General features: G+C 37.3%; 1 protein-coding gene across 10 annotated transcripts in view; it reads left to right on the top strand.

Moving 5' to 3' along the window:
* Positions 1–16,666, top strand: part of PLEKHA7 (pleckstrin homology domain containing A7) — a 160,885-nt gene that overhangs the window by 100,151 nt on the left and 44,068 nt on the right. For all 10 annotated transcript variants that reach the window (XR_010389512.1, XM_064513084.1, XM_064513083.1 and 7 more), the window contains 4 exons: positions 1,525–1,636; positions 7,723–7,827; positions 9,536–9,608; positions 10,839–10,939. Coding sequence is in view for 9 of the 10 variants with exons in the window: in XM_064513084.1 (XP_064369154.1) it covers positions 1,525–1,636; positions 7,723–7,827; positions 9,536–9,608; positions 10,839–10,939 (391 nt within the window). In the remaining variant the exon portion in view is untranslated. The remainder of the gene's footprint in view (positions 1–1,524; positions 1,637–7,722; positions 7,828–9,535; positions 9,609–10,838; positions 10,940–16,666) is intronic.

Here is a 16,666-nt window from a genome sequence, read left to right as displayed (position 1 = left end):
CTGGTCTGTTTTCTCATCTGTTTCACAGGAAGGTAAGACATTCTTGAAAGGTAAAGTAAGAGAGGCTTATTTGGTTCTTTTTAAAGGAAAAACAGACTCATTAATTCTTCTGAATTTCCCCCTTCATTTTCAAAAGTTTTACTCCAGTTCACTTTCAATACTGTCAATCACCTTGCCTCCACTTCTTTACATCTGTTTACGGTTTTGGGACTTAAGTTCCATATTAATTCCTCTGCAGGGCCAGAGCTGTCCTTCTGTGTGTGTATTGGCCATGGAGCCCAGGTCTTGTTCGTGGCAGGTGCTGATGGTTTTCTCTATTGCAGAAATATTGCTCTCAGTCACCTGCCTTTGTTGTATTGGGTCACTCTAGCCCAAGGTCTGTCTTGGCTTTTGTTTAAAACGTGAAGCTGTGTAACTTCTTTGCACTTTCTCTACTGTCTTCAGTTAGGTGTTTCTTGTTTGGTTGCAGCCGTTTGTTTTTCAGTTCAGGGATCAACTAGTTGGCTGTTTCTTGTCATCAAAGTTGGTGTTTTGGTTAGATCACAGAGCCAAAATAAGGGGTGTTTTAATGGCAGAGTCTGCCATAGTAGTTCAGTGGCTAGAAAGCAGATTTTTGACAGTGGCTTAATTAAATGGATGACCTAGTATGCCAGGATTTTTTTCTGAGAAGGTAACAAACACTCAGCTAAAGGTGTATGGTGCTGCCTGTGAAGGGGGGCGGGGGTAGTGCAAGTATAGGCAGAACAGAGATGCCACACACATCTGTGTATTTGAAGTCTTTCTCTTGTAGACACATCTGAAGATAAAACTTTGGAAATAGGTCACTTTTTTTGTATAGGAGACAGCTGGAGCAATCTAGTATGGATCAATGAATGTGTTAATTTTTACTTCTCCTACAGTTGTTGTGCAGAGAATAGGAAATGCATTCCTTATGTTCCAGAGATTAGTTATTTCTAGAGATACCATCATGAATTGCATCATTCTGCTCAAAAGATATTCTTATGTTACTAATTCATACTGTAGTATGAATCATATTTTTGGGCAGAGTGAAAGGTCTAACATTCTAATGTTATTCTCACCTTTGCTTTAAATAACGAACCTGTTCTTGCAAAGTGTTTGTACAGGTTCCTACCCTTCCCTCACCACTATCAGTTCCTCCACACATTTGCAGCAAGGCCTGTAAATTGGACGCAGTTTAGTTTCTGTGCGTTGGCCTTATCTGCTCTGAATGCTTTTTGTTTTATCTGGATTCTCTGTTGGGTTTGTAGACACTTTGGCAAATTTCTTCCTCTTAATATATTTGCAAATATCAATCATCAGATGTCATTGGTAGCATCTGCTTAGGAAATGCCTGAAATCAAAATAATAGGGATGTTGCAAGAGAAGTTGCAGACACATGGGAAATGTTTGCCTTGTGCTTGGCAAGCCTGTCATTTGCTTTCTTCATGAATATTAAATATGAAAAGTAAAGCTGACTATTTGAAATAATGTGCTTTACAGTACTTGTTTGTGTGTCTTTTCTAGGCAGAATTCACCTATGTCCAAGCAACAGATAAACCAAAGACCTTCAAGTATGGTCAGTGAAACATCCACTGCAGTAACTACATCTACTGTTGATACAAAGCCTTCTTCTAAGGTAAAGGAAAAAGACTATTGTTTGAGCTGGATGATTAGAACTTCACTTGCTTTAAATCCAGTATTATTTTATTGTTGATTTTACTAGGGCCATGAGCTTAGGCTAGAAGTCTAATAACTTAACTCAGAGAAGAGGTAGTATCTTCTATCCAAGCAAAAGCCTTTTGACAGCACCATATATCCGCATGACAGTGTTAGATGATAATTTGAAAAATAGTGATTAGGTGACATATAAAGTTTGAGAGGTTCCTTAAGAATGGAAGTAAGTATATGTGATACCAGTATGCCAGCAAGTCATTTGATAGTCCAGTGTATGTGGCAAAATGTGCTGCAGAATACCAGGAATTATAATTAACAATTCTTACTTTTCTGCTACACCTTACTACTTTTTCCTCCTCTTCAGAATATCTTGGATCCTTCTCTGCCATCGTGGTAGTGCACGGTTAGTGCATACGACAAGTTCACACATGGAATGGTTAATGACAGAAAAATCCATTATTTGGGATTGATAAAGGGCTTGTGTTTCTTACTGCACAAAATATAATAAAGCACTGTACTTCAAGTGTCCCCAGCTATTTTAGGTGCTTCTTTGAGATTACAATAAATTACAGCATGGCAAGAATGGGAGGAGACTTGATAAAAAGAAGCAAAAGATATTGGAAGAGATAGCAGAGATATAAGATTGATTTCTTAATTTTGCCAGTGGTTTTTAAACTTCTGAGGTCTACTTAGCTGGAAAAGTATGAAACACATTAAATAACTGAGTTGAAAAAAGGACTTTGCCAAACTGATTTTAAAGATGTTTTTGCTGAGGTGGCATCATTTAATCTTCTTCTAATGTTTTGTATTACTTGGCTGAATACTGGAGAAGATGAAAATAATTTAATGAAAAGCTTAAAAAGATTTTTTTAGATCCAAACTGTAATAATGTAATTAAAGGTTATCGGTCCAAACACAAAGACTGTCATGTGTCAATTCTGAAGGATATTTTTATCTTTAAAGCACTAGGTGAAGTTATTGAAAGCAGTAGACCTAGTGGATTAGTTCAGTTACTTGATACATTTCTGTTTGGTATTCTAACAGTTAGACTTACCAAAGTACTTGGTCATTTGTGTTTACTGTATTTATTTCACTTGCTCTGATTTTCTTAATGCCAGTATTGGAGGGGGAAGGAAGGCTTTCCTGCCCATTTTTTCAGTCTTAAAACTGACACACTTCATGGGGGCTGGTACTCTGCTTTGAGATGGGGACTCTCCCAGTGATACAGTTCCCCAGTTGGCTTTAACTTGTACTTTTTGGCAAAAGTGTGCATCCCTCAGCCACATGCTCCTGCTGCTTCCCTTTGTCAGATGTCCTTCATTCATTCTACTTTCTTTAGTGACATTTGCAGGACAAAACTATGAACTTACCCTGTGTAGTTATAGGATAGGTATCCAGGCCAAATTTAGGCTGGTTTTATACAGTAATGTGTGCATGTGTGCACTGAAGTGGTACTGAATCAGAAAGCATAGGAACTGGTACATGGCTGTCTTCTGCAGGAAGCTGACAGCTAAGAATTGCTACATCTTGGGTCAGGGTAGGGAAGTTAAGCTGTCAGCTGCACAGCGGTTTTGTCATTCTCAGTTCAAGATGCTAGAGGTGCAGCCTTCTAACTTGCTTGTTGCGGTATTAGATTCTGAACTTGAATAAAACCTTGAAAATAAAAGGAATTGCTTGGAAAAAGAATTTGACATGTTCTGTCCAGCAGTGTCAGTTGTGCATTGCTCAATGAGAGGAGCATGTTGGAAAGAGGAGAAGATAACAAAAATGGGGCTTATCCATATCAAACTGTCATTGTGTTTCTTTGACGTGCATATAAATATATAAATCTTCATTTTCTAAGACACCCGAGAAGGCCATTTTTGCAGAAATTCTTGGGGTGGGCTCCTCCATTTTGATGCTGCTGCTGTATGAATAGGCCATCTGAAGGTGAGACACCAATGCAGTCCGTCCATGCTTTTGATATCTGAAGGCTATGGAGTTGAGGGAAAAAAGCAAAAGGGGATCCTGATGAAGAGCAATCATCTATCCCAAAGACCTGCTTGTTAATAGGCAGCTCAATTACAGATGAATATTTTTCCCCATTATTAATCATTTTGAAAATCATTCATATTAACTACGAATGAAGGAAAGAAAAAATCAGATAAAATCTCTGAAGATCTGTTTCAGTTTGATGTTAAGGTACATTTGGAATTTAATCTGTTAAACTGTCTGATAGTATGAATGTAGAAGCTTACAAAAGTTAGTGCTACAGAGTACTTCAGTCAAGTCAAAAATTGGGGGAATATGAAGGATAAGCAGCAAAGTGTAGTGGACAGTAGGGTAATATATCTATTGTCAAATAAATGTTGAGGATGTGTTTTGGTTGGATTCTGTCCAAGAGAAATAATTGAAATGATGATGCCACTGATAGTTGCTGGCACTCTTCTGAGATGAACAGCTGAGGATTAAGACATGTAAATAAAGAATGGGTCTGGCGGTCAAGAGAAACAGGTCATGGTGAGGGGAATGTAATGGCCCAAGTTCTGTGCAATCATCTGGAATTGGAGTATGGAATGCAGGGCTTTTACTTCAGGGCCCCTGTTGATGAGTGTATATAATCAAGAGCATGAATTTCCAAGCATTGCAGTTTTTCCTATCTGAAAAGTAAAGATGCTGTCTAATTAGTTTAGCAGTGTTGTAAAGATTGATCAATTCATTTCTGTGTAAAACATTTTGAGATTTTGAATAGAATATTTAGGGCTTAAAGAGCTAGATACATTTCTTATTTATATATTTATTTTTATTCCTCCCGGGTTGAAAGTGAAGCTGTGTTCTTTTCTTATATATACACACGTGTACGCGCACACACACGTACAATGTATATATATGAAAACACAACTTTTTTTTTTACAACCAGAGGCAGCGTTCCTTTTTGCTATTTAGAAAATGCATTTCAAATTAAATGGTGTTTACATTTTTTAAACCGTCCAGTTTTAGGAAAAAAATAGATTGACATTTTATAATTAGGTTAGCAGCTTTCCTCCTCAGTTGGAGGCTACTGGAAAGAAAGAGAAGATGAAGCAATAATGAAAAGGGATTTGAAAATTTCAGCTCTTGACGTTTGATTTTGGCAAAAACTTGAGTCAATGGCAAACAAGCCAGTAAAACACATGTACTGAAGTCAAAAGTGGCTTTGGCATCAGTAGCACAGACAGCTGCTCTGACCTGCATTTGTCAACACACGACAATGGTATCAGAATATTTTAAGTTAGGAAAAGACTAATGCAGCATAGATGAATAGCTTAAAAAAATTTTTTTTTATTAATTTTTTGTTACAGGCATTGGAAGCAAGGCCTGAACTGAGTAGAAGTTATGATTTGTTTTATTCTAAAACAGAATGAAAGGATTAATTCTATAGGAGATATGGAAATTTTAATTATACAATGCACCATAAAATGATTTCTGTTTTTAATATAGGTAGTATATTGATTAAGGATATGCAGTCTGAGGAACGCCTTTCCCCCTCCCATTCAGTATAAATTGTTTGGTCTTTGGATTTTTAAGTTTCTGTTCAAGTAAGTCCAAGGATGGCTTTTCTATATTGTGGCCCATAGCTGTTATGAATATGTCATTGCAATTTACTTTGGAATTGTGTAAAATTAAATACAGTCAGAGAATCCTGGTGCTCAGTCGCTGAAAGGGGATTTGAGGAAATAATCAGATTTAAACCCTGCTGTGAAGCTGGTTCAGCTATACTTTAACAGTTCTCCAGGTCGTTCAGCCTTTAAAAAAAGGAAGAGTCCTATCTTGGATTCTTCGCAGGATAAAAATGAGGAGGAAAAATAAGGAAATTGAATTCTGTAAATTTTGTATATTGATTTCTGTTAGGGTGCAAAGCATAGGTTTTTGGCTTTCAGAGGTTTGGTCGTCACTATTTTCAGTCACCCTTGTCGCTCAGGAGTTGCATCTGATGTTTGCGACTCACATGGCAGGGGGCAGTAGTTCTTACAATGGAATCTTGGCTGCATTAATTACTTCTAATTTTTCCTTTAAAAAATGCATGGTTTGGCCTGATGCTCATGATACGTCTTCATGTTTGTTTAAAGCGGTATTTGGGCACGGATACACAAATGATAATTTGAAGTATTTTAAAGTAGCAAGCAAAATCCCAAATGCCTTATTTCCTCCTTCCTTTTGTGTCAGACTTGCTGCTTATTGGTCTGTGGCTAAGTACAGAGAGCGGTTTTGTGGTCAAGACTGGCACTGTGTTTGCACAAAGCTAGCACTCCGTTGTCAGTTTAGCTGAGCATTTTGGCACAGATATTGCTTGTCTTTTACCCTATCCTAGTTATTGCCACCCCCCTCATATGGACAGCTGAATGGCACGTGCATCTGCTCACAAACCTGCTGCTGTTCAGTCTGGCCTGTTAAACTAATCTTGGTTTCAGCTTGCTTCAATATGCTCGGTCTGAACGAAAATAGTTCAGTTGTGGATTGATGTGCTGCTGAGTCCTCTCTTACAGAGGCAGGTGTCTGTAGGAGACCTCTGGTCCGAAAGCTGAAAGCAAGAACAGTTTTCGTAATGCCAGTTTGTGCTAGCCCTGGAGAGTTGGGCTGTTCACATGGTCTCCAGTGTAGCACTGGACCACCGATAAATCTTGTTCAGGTTCTCCCTGAGAAGTCAGGTCGTTCTTGGGGGAAGCCCATACTTAGCGTTCTTCCTACCTCGTAAGCGTCAGTGCATTTCACAGAGAGGAAGGTGGCCTGTAGCTCACCTGACTTCTCAGTAAGGCAGCGTGCTGCTTCCTGATAAACAGACTTTGGGAAATCTACCTAGTAAAGTCTGCCCCTTGATATCTCCGTACAAGTTTTAAAGCTGTATTACTGTTTTACATTTTACATGTAATATGTTTTAATACAAATAAAAGTTTTAGCTTTTAACTAATTATTGCTGTTTTCTTAATTCTGCATTAACATGTGTGTTCAAGTCTACTGAAATGTGTGAAATTTAGTACAGGTAAGGAAACCCTGGACTCCAGAAAAATTAACATAACTCATTTTTATGTTATCATATATTGCTAGAGCATTATATGATTATTTATGCTGTCTTCTAGTCCAGATGTTGCCTGGCAGGCAGAAACTGTACATGGAGATATTTTTATGTCGTCATCCCTTGCATATGACAAATGTGCTCGTTTCCAGAGCTGCTGTTTGTTTCCAGCTGACAGAGCACCCTGGCCAGCTGACAGGAGAAATTTGAACAAAGGAGACGTTGGAGAGGCGTTGTAGGGAGAAGACAGAATGAATCCGGGCAGCTTTTTCCTTGGAGAAACCAGGTGTAATTGTAAAGGCGGTTTGTTCACCTCAGGTTTCTGAAACAATTACAATAGCAAACTGTGCTGAGATTGGAAAATAACAGGTAGATTATTCATCCAGAGATTCTTGTTGTCTTTTTCATGGACTTGTAGACATTCCCTGCTTGTTTTAATATTGCTTTGCCCATGTGAGTCAAAACTGGCGTTGCAGTAAAACACAAACCATTATATAGTCCTTGTGATTTTTCACTTACTGCGCTCTAGGTGTCTTCCTTAGCAACATCACTCTACATCTTCTCCTTTTGTTTACCAGATCAAAGTCCAAGCATCTCATTAAGCTGCCTACTTTATTTGAGTTTAAACAGGGGAGAAAAGAGCAAGCACAGAATTCATGTACATGAACTCCTGTGCATGTAAGAGACTTGCACTACATTGCAGAGAGAGACTTGCAAGCGTTCTTGTAGTGCACTCAAAAATACTTCTGAAGCAGTTTTCAGACTTTAGCGACCAGGGCTGTTGCTCTTCAGCTGGGAATTGGAAGACCTTTCTGGCACTGAGAAGTTGATGAGAATGGGAAATCGACTTTGTGATATTGTAAATGTTATTGTCTATTTACTTGCCCTTGAAAATAGCTATAAATACTCTGTTATTGTGTAATGAAGTATGAATTATTGCAGTGAAGTTATTTGCGGCATGAAATGTGCCTCCAGTACAGTTTAAAAAAATACTGCTACAATATACTTCTTTACAGGTTGTGAAGACTGGAAGCAAAGTTCATAGCTTTGGAAAGAGGGAGCAAGCTATCAGAAGGAATCCTAATGTTCCTGTTATAGTAAGAGGCTGGTTACACAAACAGGTATGCATGTAATCATCTGTTTCTGTCTATGTATTTCAATATAATCCTCAAATTGAAGCAAGTGCCTTTCAGGTAAGAGTGAAAAAATAGAGTCTGGATGTTAGTGATGGAGAGCAGCGGTTGGCACTCCCACTATCTTCCATAATAAGTGGCTTCTGTAGGAAGCCAGTAGGAAAACCAAGTTTTTTCATACAGATTTGACTCAGAAATGGAAACAAAGATAAATGTATACTGCTATAATGGTTAAATATTGAGGCTATAACTTTATTGTCTAAATCTGATTATTTTCCCTGTTTTATCCTGCTGGCTCGCTGCCATGCTGATCTCGTCTCCCTCAGAATGCACTATAAACCTGAGGTTGACTGTGAAGGCCTTATTCTGTTGGCATGCTTTATGCCCTTGTATCCTGATCAAAGGCTTAGTTTCAACTCATTTGTCTTTTGTTCTCCAGAAGCAGGAGGGAGAAGATGATGGGAGACAGGGACCTGTTCACCATGCTATACTGTCACCAAGACCAGTGTCCAGACAAAGGCTGGATTATAGAATTCCAGTCAGTGCACAGAATTTTACAACTGTTGCATCTTGAACTCTTAAAATGACAAAAGCATATCTTTGGATGCAAAAAGTAAATAAAGCCGTTTGCTGTATGAGAAAAATATTTTTTTCCTACAAATTTGACAGTCAGCGTCCACCAGATTATCACCAGAGATCCAGCAGCTAAATTTAAGGGCTGAGAAAGAGAAGGCTGAAATCTGAGGTTTACAGTTATGATTCCATATACACAGAAAATGTCAATTGCTGACAGCAATTCACTTTCTTCTGCATGGAGATCTGTGTTCCACCATCAGTTCTGTTGACATCCACTACCCAAGTCCATTAATTTTCAGGACAGAATCACAGCTCAGACACAGTATGTGTTGACAGCATTGTAGCATGAAAAAGGAAAGGGAAGAAAGTTGTTGCATACTTAATATGGCTGCAAAAAGAAGAAAAATAATAGTATATACAACACTGTCAAAGCCTAACTCGGTTTAATAGGTTGTACTTAGGTTATGGTCTGGCAACTTTACAATCTTCTAAAATTAATTTCAATATAAATATTACTTATTTTGCCAAGCTGATACATATTATAAATATATCTATATATCTCAATGAGCATGTTAAATTATACTTCATTTATTCTTGCACATTGTGCACCCTGTTTTATTTACTAAGGAATAATTGATTATACTGTATTTTAGCTATAGGCAGCATATGGGAAATTAACTGTAGGATTATAGGGGATCATTTTCTGAAATGTGCAGTCATTCTTCAGGCCTGTGCAGTGATTTTTATCTTGGTCTAAAAGCAACTTGTTGGAGTTTGTGCCATCTGGATACATACTTCATTTCCTCTTTGCTGGAAAAATCAGTCTAGAGGAATTATGTGCCAATTATGTGTAAGGTTAAGATGAATGCTCCTTGGGTATAAGCTTACTTATTTAATAAAATTTGATTTAATAAAAATTGTCAATTTGAATATTGCATCCTGGGTGATCATATTGTAGTTGAATGCAGCTTTCTTAATACATAGTTTGCTAAAGTACTTATTTTTCCAATTAATACCATATTCAGGTAAACTTCTTGTGAGCTGCTAACTGGTACAACATTGCATGATTAGATGTTAGCTTTCTTTAAATGAAAAATATATCACATTTCTTGCATTTCAGGATAGCTCTGGAATGAGATTATGGAAAAGACGATGGTTTGTGCTTGCTGATTATTGTTTGTTTTACTACAAAGGTGAGTAGGTAATACAGGATCTTTTGATTTTGTAGCAATTTACTTATTCAAACTACTTTGTAAGAATAAACTAACTTAATTAATTCTTCAGATACAGTCAGGTAGCTTGAGAAGATGCATCGTGAAACTATGATTTACCCATATCGTTTTAGTGTGCGGCAAATTTCAGGCCAGAACTTGGGATCAAGAGCATGCTGTATGATCTTTCATCGCATAACATATCTTTGTTGTATGCCAAGATTTACATTACAAAAAATTTGGCAGCAATACCAGTTTAAGATTTTTTCCCACCCTTGTTCTGCCTTGTCTTGCCTGCTTGCTGGAGCCTGTACAACTGATTCTGAGAATGCACTGAAACTCAATCAGGGAATTGATTCAAGTTTACATTAAGGGATAATGTGAGAGTGGGAACTCTGAAGCCAGCATTTCTACCAAAAAAGGTTAGATGTAATCTTAGTCTGAACTAGGAAGAGTGCCATAATATTACGTAGGGCTATTGTGAAGTTTCAAATACTGTATTGCATGTTACTGTTCTTGAAAAGCATTACAGAATGTGAAGCTCTAATTTGTATTTGTAGCTTCTGCATTTCTGCTGCTTGTCACTTTAGAGCCAATAGTAATGGAGGTTTCTTAATTTTAGTAGTTAGCCTAGATATAGAATGCTAAATGGAAAGTCTGTCGTGTTATGCAGGCTGTTACAGTGCATATGTCACAATAAGCTTCAACAGAAGTTTTTTTCTGGATCTGGATTCTGTCTGAATCTTTAAAAAAAAAAAAGCAAAAACAACAAAAAAAAAGCAACACCCCAAATCTGCTTGGTTCAAAATATTTCAGTATCATTTCTTTAAAAATAAAACATTTCTCCATTTATTATTGGTGAAGGGCCATAGGAAAATGGAGGTTAGAAGGGACTTCAGGAGGTGTCCAGTCCAATCCCCTGCTCAAAGCAGAGCCACGTAAGCTCAGGGCTTTCTCCAGCCAGGTCTTGCAAACCTCCAAGGATGGAGACTGCACAGCCTCTCTGAGCAGCCTGGTCCACTGCTTCTCTGTCGTCTTGGTGATTTTTTTTTTTTCTTCCTTATTTCTAGTTTGAACCACTCTTGTTTCAACAACATGCCCCTTGTCTCTTGCCTTCCTGTCATGTACCCCTGTGTGTCCATAGGCATTATGTACTGTTTCCCCACTGAAAAGTGCAGCGAATTAGATTTTATTTGTTTTTTTATTCAACAGACAGCAGAGAAGAATCTGTTTTGGGTAGCATACCGTTGCCTAGTTACGTAATATCTCCTGTTGGACCTGAAGATCGCATAAATCGCAAATTTTCTTTTAAGGTACAGTTACAAAGCTTATTAACTAGGCATATTTGAAAATATTTATTTGCATGAGAAAAGATGCTGCTATATACAGAAATATCATCTGCTTTCCTAAATTTTTTGGAAATCAGACAGGTTTATTGACTGCCTATTCAAATGTGACATAGCACTTTCTTGTTACTAGTAGATTGAAATTCATCCCTCTGTTTCTAGGTAAGTGTCTTTAGAACTTTATAATGTTTCTATAATTAAAGATCCTTTTTCTAAAATCAGAAATTAATATTGATAACTTGTTCCAGTGCTGTTTTATGAATTGAAAGAAATTTGATTTTTCTTTATAGAGCACTTGATCTCATAGTGGACTGATTGTATGATTTTTACTAATACAACAAGCTCAATTTTGGCAGCTAGAAAAAGACAGTATTGTGGTTTTTGATGTATAATTTACTCATTTAAGGGGGGAAAAAAGCCTGACTTTTTTCCCCCCTCTTCTTTGGGAACTGTAGTAGCCCTAAGTGATATTCAGTATTTTTTTGCGTATTTTTTAAATAAAAATACTTTGTGTGATATAGTTTATATTTTTTAAATTAATTTGAATTTGATAATTTACAGTTTGTTCTATTCATAATTTAAAAAATGTATGAAAATGAAATAAAGCATACGTTCCTTCGTGACAGTGGAAAAACCTTCCTCTAATTCATTGTCTAAGCTGCAGCACTAAGGCAAATTTTAGAGACTTCAGTGTATGTTGCAGACTTACATTATACCAATGCTTGGAGCAGAACTGGTTTTTCTATCAGGCAAATGAACTATGAATTTAAAAAAAAGGAGTTTTTCAATTCTAGATCACTCATACCTGATCAAAAGGAAACTTGCTGTTTATATCTGTGCAAAAGTCATGAAAACCATCTGCTCATCTTGAACTTTCTCTTGCATTTTGATTTTTCTGGAGCTTTAAAAACCCAGACTGCCTTTTGTTCCTTTGGGTTTTATTTTCAAGTGGATAATGGTCTGAAATTTATTAAACAAATATTAACTTGGGAAATGCGTTTAAAAAAAGATCCAGTGCACTTTCTGAAAGAGTTTGTTGTACTTTTTCAAATGCATTAAAGGTGAAATAAGAGGACAAGCTACAAAGGAACCTTTATAAAATACATTTAGAAAATAGCAATAGTATCGGTTCTAATCTGGTTGTTTTGGTGTTTAGAAAAGGCTTTTTTTTTTTTCTTGGAAGAATATTTTTATATGTACATATGTATTTTTGAAATGGCATGTTCTGTAGGCAGGCTCTCAAATCACTGCTGTGTTTTCATGCGGAATGGAGTCCATGCTTGTGATTATGGTTAACCATTTTCAGAAGCAATTAGACTTCCTTTCCAAGTTCCTTCTCAAAAGGCATTAGGATATCATTGCTATATGAGCTTTACCAAGTGTTTACTCTGAGTCGTCTTCTGAAAATGAGGATAGCCAATAAGCTGGGACTTTCAGTGTGTAAGGCTCATTACAGAAAAAGTTGATAGAGAAATAGGAGTTTTATACCAAAAAAGCTTTATGCTAGAAAACTGATATAAGAAGTCCACAACATATATTTCATGTACTAGAGTTTGTTGGGCTGGTCTTGACTCTGCTTTAAGTGATTGATGATTGAGGAGTGCAGGCCTGATGTTGCTGTGGTCATTTCATTTAAAAGCTGATTTCTGCAGCCTTAGGAGGATTTTGTAGGATTTCTGTAGCATGGATCACACCTAACACTGAAATTCCACGATCCCGATGTCTGCCGCGGGCGCGCAGAGTGGCAGGAGTACGGTCTTACTGGAATTTCATCACTCACCAGCCATTACATTTATCTAATCTCTTAGTACACTTTGATATCCAGAGCATAGATGGACATTCTGTCTCGTGGCGTAGTACAGACAGAAATAGAAAACGCAAGAAGATTAAGCCCAACATAAAGATAGGACTTTCACATGTAAGTCCTGAGTGGGTAGGAGAATGTGCCATGTCACATTTTACATATGGCCCAGTCATTTATTCAGATTTTTGTAAGCTGCTTGTTACAAATAGAGGTCTCAGCTTCTATTTTAAATGGCTATTTTCAGTAGCAATAAATTTCTGAAGCTAGGGAAGTAGCCAAAGTTGGGGGGGTAGAATTTCTTCTTTAAAAGAAGAAAATTTACCTGGCAAATACATTAATGTCTTTTGTATGTGATTCATTTAGGAGAGGGTTTTTAAAATACATTCTTGCTAGGATATATGTTAAACTCTATAACTGTTTAAACTGTACACTGCAGAGATTCTAAAAATTCAGGTCCTTTAATGATCTCCTAAGGCCCGAGCTCAGGATTTTGCATCTCGGAAGGCTTTTACAAGGACGTGCCAGTACAACTGCATATAGGGTGTTCAAATGCACTTGAAACCTACTTTGAAGTGCAGCAGTATGTGTGTTAAATTGTTTTGTTTAGAAGTTCCATTTTTAAGTGTTCTTCGTGACAAATGTTTCACATTGTTTATTTGTCCCAAACGAAGTGCTATAACTAGCCATAAACTACTGTCATTAAGTTGTATGATGGCCTTCTGGGACTCAGGATCCCTACTGCATATTTAGTTCACTAGCTAACATATTATAGATACCTAATTAATCTAATCGCTGCATTTCTTTATATTGTAGTTTTTTGCCAATACAAAGGTGAGGTATCACAAATTCTTTGTACAGTTTTTACTGTGAAAAAGCTTGCACAACAGTAATACATAGCTGGAAGTGTTTCCTCTGACTAATAGAGAATTTACTGTACTTTTTAGTAATACAACAATTCTTAAAGTATTATCAATTTATGAAGGTTAATGGCGTTGCAGTCTCTTTAGAAGCTTCATTGCTTTCAGTCAGAAAAAATATTTTTAATTGATCTTATATATGTTAGGAATATGTGAGAGAATGCTGGAAGTAAATTCATTTATACGAATCTGACATTAATACAAATTGAAAAAATTGGAAGCCCTATCAACATCTTCAGTAAAGAAAACAACAGCTAAACTTCATGGAAGGGCCATGGATACCAGTATGCGTTTGCATTTAGGAACACACCTTGCTACCAAGTAAAGTCAATGAAGGAGGCTCTGACATTCCTGTGAGGGATAGGAGATAACGCTGGAGTTATCCAAACACTCCTTTTAACTTTGATACTTCCTTTTTAATATTTTATTTCAGAAATTCACCCTGGCAATGTGAGTGTACTCAGAGCTGAAGGTGCCAGGCCAAATCTTTATTTACAAGAGATGCTACTGCAGCTTGTTTTTAAATGTCTTTTCGTTATTGACGCTTCAGACTTACTACTGGAAGTATCTGTTCGTTACTTGGACCTGCTGGGACCAGGGCAAACCTCCTCTCTGCTTGCTTGTGATCTCGCTGTTCTTCCTAAAGTTTTTGTTGACAGTTTCGTTCTTTTATGTAGTTTGGAACATTTTTGTTTCCTAAGGCTCCCGTATTGTTCACAAAACTTCTAGGAGCCTAAGGAGTCAGCGGAAGAAATGTCAAGTGCTAGAAAACTGAGAGGCACCATTTTAATATTTTGAAGAGAGGAGGAACGGTCCCAGCTTGTAGAACACCTGAAAAACCTCAGTGTTATTTGGGCTGAAAGATGAGTTGGATTTTAGTGTTTTGTTGTGTTGTATAGTAAAGGGATGGAGTATTATTTCAATTTTTGTTTGTAAATGTTCTATAAATTTCAAACTTTAGGAGAAAGGAGTATTTGCTGTATTTTTATAGCTTATTAGGAGAACTGCCATTACTTACTGCACATTTTTCTTAGTGTCGCCTTTTGTTAAGTATTTTCCTTGAAAACATGAATCTTTTCATGATTTTAACCTGTTTAACTTTTTGTCCTTGTCTTGTCCTATTGATTTGCTCTTGGGGTTTACTGTCCATTTCTCCTTCTGTGCATTATGGGAAAGAGACTGCTTTTCTTCTCAATCTATCCACATTAAGGCATCTGAATGCATGAATAGGTACCAGTATTATTTTTTCCGTGTGGTGTGTTTGGTGTATGTGTGTGCATGTGCTGTTTTAGGCTTTTTAGTATGCTGTAGTCATCCTAATAGCTATCGCTTTAAATTAAAAATGAGAATCAGTAGCCTCTGTGTCTGCTAGTGGTGACAGCTATAGGACGTTAGCACAAATTTGCTTTCTTTCATCTTAGATGTACTACTAATAAATAACTGAAATATATTTGAATTTTCCTTTAACCAGTTCTAAATGTTAAGAACTGCAGAATGCCAGGTTTGTTGATAGTAGTACAACACCTCTGTTATCCCTTCTGATGCTAGTGAATGTTTATGGCCATGATAGCTTCACTCTCAAGGGAGAATGATGCAATGTACTTTGCATTTTTATACCATTTTCACCTACAGTCCCTTAGGCAATGCTTTTAGTTGTGTTTATCATGCACCCCTGAAAGAGAATATGGAAGGCAGACTGATCATGTTGATCAGGTGAATTAAGACAGACAGCTGTTAAATCCATCTATTAATGTGCTACTCTACACAGTAGTTTTTCAACAAGTATTTAACCATTGGATGCTGGGACTCTGCTGTGTAATCCACAGCAGGGTATAATAATCTGCTTTGCTGTAGGAGTTGCTTCACTTCCGAATTATAGCATCTGCTTCTGTAGACTCAAAGTGGTCTGTAAAGGAACCCTGTACTCATGAGATCTACCTAAATCACTCATTTCCTTCACTTCTGGATTTGCCACTTTTGGTCAGTTCTTGCACTGTATGTTAATCATAAGTTTCAGTGAATTAAATCCTATTTGTTTTGAGCAAATCTAAGCCTCAGTAGTGGTCTCAAGATGGCAAAAAGCTGGGGGGAAGGGAGGAAAGAAACAACCCAAACCCAAAGAACGCAGTGAACCAGCTGGTCAGTCAAATAAGAAAAAAAAATCCTTTCTGATTCCTAAATACGCAGTTGATCAGACCTGCTTTTTCATAAATGTATGTCCGGTTTTTCTGTATTAGGGTAGCTAATGGGTGGGAAGGGAGAAGTCATCTTCTTTTCTCTTGTTGCCATTCCTGTTGGGAAGCAGAGACTCTTTGGAGCAGAAGCTAGTCTTGGGCTTCTGCACATCCCCTCCTCATCCTCCCCTTGCTAGCTGGCTGTTGTGCTGCGGTCTGGTCTGCCTTCCCGCCGCAGGTGTGATGGCAGGCAAGGGGCTTGCCTGGGGGAGGCTGCATACTGCAGGTGTCAGAAGGAAACCCGGCTTCCTTGCTCGAGAGACTCGTGAGAGGGAGGTAGTAGACCACGTTTCACACATCTGTAAGGACAGGCTGCAGAAGAGAGGGAGTAACTTTTCCTCAAAACTTAAAGCACTGTAATAGTAAGCAAATCTTTTTGCTCTTCGGTATGGTTCATTTGAATCTCTAACATTATACCAATTTGGGAAATACAGGTAAATAGCTGAAATTACATCACTTAGGGAGGGCTGCACCAGATTCAATAGCCTCGGTGTTGTCAGAACTATAGCTATGTTTCTGAAGTCATCTATGATTGTAGAGTGTTTTTCAATTTGGAATGATGAGGGGGAGATGATTCCATCAAAATAAAAAGACTTGTCATTTAGGGAAGATACACAAAATAGATTTGACCTTTAAAAGATGTAGCTTAATTAAAAAGTTGAGATTTTTTTTCCTTTTTTAAAAAACAACAACATTGTTTCAGGAATATTTTGAGCCATTAGCTTTTGTTCCTGATAAT

The sequence above is a fragment of the Dromaius novaehollandiae genome, chromosome 5 (assembly GCF_036370855.1).
Source record: "Dromaius novaehollandiae isolate bDroNov1 chromosome 5, bDroNov1.hap1, whole genome shotgun sequence".
Taxonomy (NCBI): domain Eukaryota; kingdom Metazoa; phylum Chordata; class Aves; order Casuariiformes; family Dromaiidae; genus Dromaius; species Dromaius novaehollandiae.
The sequence above is the reverse complement of the archived record's forward strand: the minus strand, read 5'-3'. Positions and strand labels throughout refer to the sequence as shown.